The sequence below is a fragment of the Mus pahari genome, chromosome 5 (genome assembly GCF_900095145.1).
Source record: "Mus pahari chromosome 5, PAHARI_EIJ_v1.1, whole genome shotgun sequence".
Taxonomy (NCBI): domain Eukaryota; kingdom Metazoa; phylum Chordata; class Mammalia; order Rodentia; family Muridae; genus Mus; species Mus pahari.
Window position 1 is genome coordinate 106,288,318 of NC_034594.1, and position 7,524 is coordinate 106,295,841.

Below are 7,524 nucleotides of genomic sequence, written 5' to 3' on the forward strand. Positions count from 1 at the left end.
AAAAAAAAAAAAAAAAGGTAAAAAACATTAACGAACAAACTCTTTGTTTCTCATTCAGTTAATCTCTAGTAAAAGCATGTGTCTGCCATGGGGTGATTGAGTGTCTGTGTACCAGTGTCAACACAGGAAGAGGGAAGTGGGTTCCTGTGAGTTTGGGTGGGTGATAAAAAGGACTGACAGGGCACTCAGCCCCTCAGAGGAGCCGTTGTCTGGGTGTGTATTGTATTGAACTGTGCATCTCCTGTTACTCAGTGTCACCACTGAGGTCGTTAGACAGGTGCGAGCAACACCTGCCCACAAGAGTAACTGTCAGGGCGCCACTGGTGATACGTCTCAGGTTAGGTTAGCTTACTCTAAGGAGACCTGCAAAGTATTCCAATCTCTTTTTGTTCTTTTCTGAAAAGGTAATTAATATGGTAACTGCTAACAGTCCTTAAAATTAACATTAGTTGTTCTTACAGCTGGACAGAATGGTCATCTCAACTAGCTACCCAGTAGCACTTAACTGTAGAGACAAAGAGATGTTGGTTTAAGGCTGGTGAAGCCAGTGCAGAGTCTGGAATTCTGCCTTTGGATGACAAATGTCATGAAGTTAAGGGAGATGGGACAAAGGATGCATGAGCACTTTGAGGGCTATCTGATGCACTGCTGTTCAAAGAAAAGATGGCGGTTCTCTGGGTGTCATTTCCTGGCGTGGCAAGGGACTGCCCTGAGAAGCCCAACTGGGGTCCTTACTTCTGTTGCTTCTAAGCTTTATGTAAAAGCATTGTTAACGTCTATAAAGATCATGTGTATTTTAAGAAAATGATGCAGTTTTTAAAACTTCTGTGTAAGAACTGACAGAGGGATTTGCCTGTATGTGGGAAGCTAGCTCTGAGAACGCACTCTGGCGGGTTTACTCCAAGCCCAGAGCTGTCGAGATCTGTTGATAAGAGACATGTGCAACTAGATATGGACAACAATTGTATTTTTTTAAAATAAATATTTTTAACAAAATGACTTGGAGTGATTATTTCCTTCCCCTCGCTCACATCCGCCACAGCAGTCAGTAATATTTTCATCCACGCTAACTGGGTAAGGAAAGAATTCAGTGGGTATCCTGAAACGCAGTCTTCAGCTGCTTGATATGTCTTCATATAAAGCCGGCTCAGCAGAGGGGGACGACAGTGAGATTATTGCCGGTGTGGAAGGAATAGAGAGATGGGCTGGAAACACTGTCCTGTGAAATCTTTAAAATTGTATTACATTTATTTATGTTGTGTCTATGCAGGTGTGCCACAGTGCATGCATGGCAATTGGGACAGCTTTGGGGAATCAGTGTTTGGCTTTATGTCACGTGTGTCCTGGGGATCAGACTCAGTCAAAGGCTTGGTGGCATCTCCTTTGTTCTGTGGGCCATCTTGCTGGTCCTGAAATGTGTATGTTTTAGTGTGTGTGTGTTTTATGCAAATGTCATACAGTTGTAATCAGACGTGTTCGCCGCGGCCTTTGGGATGAACACATTGCTCATTTCCACTTCAGCCTCCTTTTATGTTTTTCAGACAGGGTCTCGTGTAGTTTTGGCTGCCCTGGACCTTGATAGCCGTGTGGTCTTACTGCCTCAGCTTCCTGAGTGCTAGTCACAGATGCATACCACAGTGCTTGGCCTCCCTAGCCCCCTTTCTTTGGCGAGCTTGGGAGAAGAAAATAAGAGACCAGTTAATTTAGCAGTGAAATTAAGCCTTTTTAGAATTGGCTTAGAACATGATGGGGGATATGAGCCTAATGGGTGGCCTGATCACATTAGAGAGCGCAGGTTCATTCCAGATGAAAGTACCAAGTGCGTACCAGATGGCTGGTGGCAGGACACAGGCCCTGGGAGTGTCTCTTTGGCCGGTGCTTGACCACACCGTTGAGCCGATAAAGGGCTTTCCTGGGAATCTGCTCAGATGCATTACCTAAGTAAGCTTAGAGGATGTGAGAAATACGGTCTTGCTTCTTGCAGCCACAGGGTGCATCTTTGAATACTCAAAGCTCCAGGTCCTTCGGTGGAAAAGCCTGCCACCATTTTGGCCTTTCCAACTGTTGGCACTGGTTTGGCGAAGCGTGCTGACTGCAGGTACCATTTCATCTGTGTTTCATAGAGACATCCAATGACAACCATCCTCACACTGGGACTCTGCGCTTTATTAGGTAGGAGACATCGCTTGAGTGTCTCAGGATCACACCCTGATCATCACAGCACACCTGCCACTGAATCATGTAGTAACTTCATCGGAGTCACTCAAAAGTACAGTGATGTGTCATAGTACCATCACAGAAGTAAAGATTTCAGCAGCTCTGGAGGTTCCTGGCAGAGGCGGCCATGGTACTGGATTGTATGTGTGTTGATTCCATGTTTTGAACACACTGGTCATTTACCTAAGTCCCTCTCCCATCTGGCCCAGTGTTTGTTAGTTCTGTTAACTAACCTCTCACAAGCACTGACATCTCCTTGAGATGCTCTTCCCGTACCTTCCAGGAAACCACTTTGACTGATGAATGGGTCCCTACCTCTGGCTTCTAACTTTTACTGCATCAGTTCTTTTTCTAAACCCCTAGGTTTTGAAGAACTCCCAGGCTCAATCTCTCGGTCCCTGCAACCACTAACTAGGTGATTTCATTCCTTGTCTGTGAACACTGTAAGTTATATAACTTCTCTTTAAACTCTAGCTACCAAGTCTAGCAGTTGGCTTGATATCCAGAATAGCATCATAAACTGATGTGCAGAACTGGTTTTTAAAAGATCAGGCTTGCAAGATGGCTCAGGGGTTAAGAGCACTGATCTTCCAGAGATCCTGAGTTCAATTCCCAGCAACCATATGGTGGCTCACAACCATCTGTAATGGCATCTGTTGCCCTCTTCTGGTGTGTCTGAAGACAGCTACAGTGTACGCATAGGTTTGGAACAGCTGCTCTTCCCAGAGATGGGAGGCCGAAACAGAAGAATCCACCAGGAGTGAACTTGGCTGTGCAGCAGCGAAGAACCCTTCTCAGACAAGATGGAAAGGCAGAGGCCAACACCTCAAGTGGTCCCCTGACCTCTACAGGCATAGAATAGCATGTATGAGTTATATAAACCTTAGTTCACTTCACACTCCCTTTCCCATAATGCATCTGATCTTCATCATATATTCGTTCAATCATGCATAGGCATGGTGGTAAGTAGGGATTTTCCCTAAGACTTCATTTGTAGGTCATAGTTTGCCTTATTGTCTATTTTCCCCAAACCAGTCTAGGCTGGAGGAGCCCACAGTTCCTGATCCCAAGGTGTTTGTGGATGTGTTTGGCCACAGAAGTGAAGTTACTAAGGATGGCTAGGGGGCTCCAGGTTAGAGTTACCAGGTGCTTTATTTAAGAAGGGGTGTGCAGCTTGATGTTGGCAGGGTCTCAGCTTGTTAAGTACTGTATGTATAGCCAAGTGGAGTCTTCCTGGGCTTGCCTGCCTCAAAATGGCCTCACACCCGGGCACAGGTCAGATGCCTTCAGCTTGAGACTGACACCTTTCTCTTATACTCAGTCCATCAGCAGATTCTGTCAGACCTTCCAATTGAATTCACCCTCACCGTTTCCACCAATTCCAACATGGCCCAAGTCACTGTCACCTCTTCAGCCCTGCAGTGTGTCTGAGCCAACCTCAGCCCCGCTGTCTTCAAACAGCCCGAGTGACGGTTTTAAATGTGTGAACCATGCCATGTGATGGTCTGTTGGTAAGCTCATAAGCTGACATCCCCCAGAAAAACCCACATTCATGCCACCCCATTTCTTGCCACTCTCTGCCTGCTTTGCAGTTGGTCCAGACCAGCCTGCTAGCTGCTCCTCAGATTCTACGGAACATTCCAGTTCAAGGCCCTTCCCCTTGCTGTAGCCTCTACCTGGCAGGACTATTCTCAGGTACCCACCCGCCTGGCTTGCTCCTGTGTAGCACATATCCTATAAGATAGCCCGAGCATCTCCTGCCACTCCCACGCCCACCCCTGCTGCTGCTTTACAGTACTCCATCATCCTATAACATGTTATCTATTTACTTGCTGTTTCTATGGCTTTGACCTTGCAGTCTTTGTGAGGCGGGGACTTTTCATTCACTTCGGAAACTGTACCTGAGCCTCTGCTCTGAACGTGGTGGGGGTGTTTGGTCTTTTTTTATTGAGTAAACACAATCTCTGTAAGAAACTCGGGAGCTGAGGCTATCGCTCACTGGGTAGAGTGCTTGCCTCCCTGGTGTGCTCTAAAGTGGGTCCCCAGGTACACACAAGCTGGCCGCGGTGCTGCATGCCTGTCATCCTAGCACTTGGGGTGTGGAAATAGGAAAATCAGGAGTTCAAGGTCATCTGAACAACATGGCAAGATCTAGTCTATCTTGGGCAATGTAAAACCCATTTCAAAAAGACAAAATGAACGAATAGCAACAAAACAAATGAATCCCTTGTGCCACTGTACCTTCCTTTAGGGAGCAAGGTATCTTGGTGGCTTAGATTCCCAAGTCTGCAGAAGGAATCTGGGAACAGGGAGACATCACAACACTCCTGACAGCTAGAAGTGTGGCTTAGTGGTAAGTCTTGCCTAGAATGCGTGAAACCCCAGGTACCATCCCTAGCCCTGCTCCAAATCCCAAAGGTGTACATACATACATACATACATACACACACACACACACACACACACACATATACACATGCATGCATACATACATACATACACACACACATATATATACATGCATGCATGCATACATACATACATTGTCATGTGTGTATCTTATATGGGGGGGTGTGCACGAGAGTATGTGCATTCGCATCACGTGAGCCTATAAGAGAGACCAGTCTTTGGGGAGTGTTAGACCATTTGAGCTTCAGTATAAAGGGTCAACTGCCCTTCAAGATGGATAACACACTAGGTTTAAAATACTTTATTTTAGGAAAGTATGAGATCCTATTTTATTTTCTATATTAACACATCAATCATCACCAATGTAGGAATAAGCAGTGATTCTTCTTTCTAGATCTGTATAAAAAGGATGTTTTCTTGAAAAAAAAAAACTACAAGAAAAATACAACTGCTTTCTCTTTGCCCAGGTCAGTCGGTCGCCATAGTTAGATTGCCCAGTTAGATTTTAATATGGCTAGTATGAGGTACTTTTCAAAGAATTTATAAATATAGTTAAAAGGATTTGCTTAGGCCATTGGCGTTTCAAAGTTAAATTTGACTTAAAGTTTGTACCAAATGTAGATGACTTCTAAGCTGCTTATGAAGTGTTACAGGTAATAGAAGAAAAAACCATGAACATTTGGAAGGCAGTTCCCATGTAGGACATGCAGCAGATGCTCCACACACTCTCAGTTCTCTCAGAATTCCTGTGAGGTAGGGTGCTTTTAGAAATGCCATCATACTGGTAAAAACAAGCAAGGCTGGAGCTGGGGGACAGGGGGGCTTTTGGGATCTCAGCTAGAAGGCTGATACCTGGTCTGCCTCTGTTCTGCTGGTGTCTAGTGTGTGAACTACAGCCCTTGGGACCATGAGCCCATGCTCATATGAACACATGTATATGCACAGAGAATGCACGGATTAAACCAATGACTGTAACAGAAATTTGTCCCTCCCAGAGACTTCCCAGGGACAAATCACATCATGTCGCTGATGCCAGAAGCCTTGCACCCAGCCCTGTCCAGGCTGGTGAGCCGTCTTCTTGTATTCTCTGGATTACTAACCTACATTCTGTAGGCACTCCTGACAGACACTGATTTCTGCATACTGACACTGCTGTCTGTATACTGCATGGCTTGAATTATACAGTGGCCCTAGATTTATATGGGGGGGGGGGAATGCCCTGACACAGTATAAAGTTTTCATCTATAAAAGGTATAAAATTCCAAATGAGCTATTTTTTTAAAAAATTCTTCTGTACCTTGAGGATCTCAGTAAAGAACAATAGGCTGTCCATTTCTTTCTTCCTGTGCTTTCTGAACCAGTTAGCATCACTCGTTAGCAGAGAGACGCTGGAAAACCCACCTGTCCCCAGGGGTATGGCTTTCGCCATTTCTGGGCCATGGCTGACCTTGGACTACCAGCAGGCTGTCACAGAGAGCTGAGGGGAGGAGCCCAGCAGTATTCTGTCACATTAATGTCATCACCTTGGCGCCATGAACACTCCTGGGCAGCTTCTGAGCTGCTTCTGGGGCTCAGGAGCATCCGCCGTGTAAAATTAGAAAGTGAGGTTTGGAGTATTACCCTTGTTTAGTTACAAATTATTTTTTTAAAGTTAGGTAGTGGTGCACACATTTATTCCCAGCACTTGGGAGGCAGAGGCAGGCGGATCTCTGTGAGTTTGAGGCTAGCCTGGTCTATAGAGTGAGTTCCAGGATAGCCTGGTCTACAGAGTGTGTTCCGGGACAGCTGGGGCTACCCAGAGAAATACCATCTCAATAATAATAAAAATAATAATTTAAGTCTTAGTCATGGCTACTAGCTCTCAAAATGAAAATTTAACAGTCAGCTTTCTATAGCTTGTCTGAGTTAGCCCGGTGCAACACTGAACTAGGGTCTCAAAGCAAGATTCAACATTTCCTTTGTTGTCTTAGGACACAAATAAACTGATTTCTGCAGGACAGATGTGAGGGACTTGGGACCATGGATAAGTGAAGAACACATAAATCTTTTTTAACATGCCAGAGGGGTTTGATTGATTTAAAATACATCTACACCTAGCAGTGATTAATGACTTAGGATTTTAGCATGTTTTTCAAACCTCAACTAAATGTGATCTCAAACCCAGAGCTTAGCCCATGCGTGGGGTGGTGTGTGGAGAGGTGTGTGTGGGCTGTCTTTCATCCTCCCATCTGGTTGTCAGGACAACAAGTCCAGACCAGAGAGGAAGATAACTAAAGTGTCAGGCAGGTGCTGGACGTGTCCAGGGAAGACTCAGGGAAGGAAGACACAAACAAGAACAGCCTCCCGTGCAACCCTGGCTTCCTGTGTCAGTCTGGTCACCCTGTTGCTCAGGAGCTGAGCTCTTCAGCTCTTCACCTCTGGTAGCACTCAGAGTTCTCCACACCAAGGGCTTTGTCTTGGGTAAGAACTACAAAAGAAAACATAAACAGCACTGGTAGCAAATGTGGGCGGCCCCAGCTTCCTCCACAGTTAGCTCTTGAGAGCAAGCATGCTTTTCTGCTGCTTCATGCTTTTCTGCTGCTTCATGCTTTTCTGCTGCTCTGGCTCTCTCTAGGGCACAGGTGCACCCACACTTTCACAGGTGCACAGATGTATGTGTGTGCGAACTCGAGCGCACTCTACACACCACACACAGCACTGTGGGAAGTCAGATCAAGTTCTGGTGAAGTGCTAATAGTGTCTAGGGCTGGGGGAGAAACCTGTTTGTCTACCCCGTAAGAAAGGAACATGGGGCCGGGCGGTGGTGGCACACGCCTTTAATCCCAGCACTTGGGAGGCAGAGGCAGGCAGATTTCTGAGTTCGAGGCCAGCCTGATCTACAGAGTGAGTTCAGGACAG

General features: G+C 45.9%; 1 protein-coding gene across 1 annotated transcript in view; it reads right to left on the reverse strand.

Annotated features, from left to right (window-relative positions):
- Nucleotides 1-4,912: 4,912 nt before the first annotated feature.
- Mfsd4a (major facilitator superfamily domain containing 4A) overlaps nt 4,913-7,524 on the reverse strand; it is a 31,572-nt gene continuing 28,960 nt past the window's right edge. Inside the window, exon 10 of the mRNA XM_021198262.1 lies at nt 4,913-7,093. Coding sequence (XP_021053921.1) covers nt 7,038-7,093 — 56 coding nt within the window. The 3' untranslated portion in view covers nt 4,913-7,037. The remainder of the gene's footprint in view (nt 7,094-7,524) is intronic.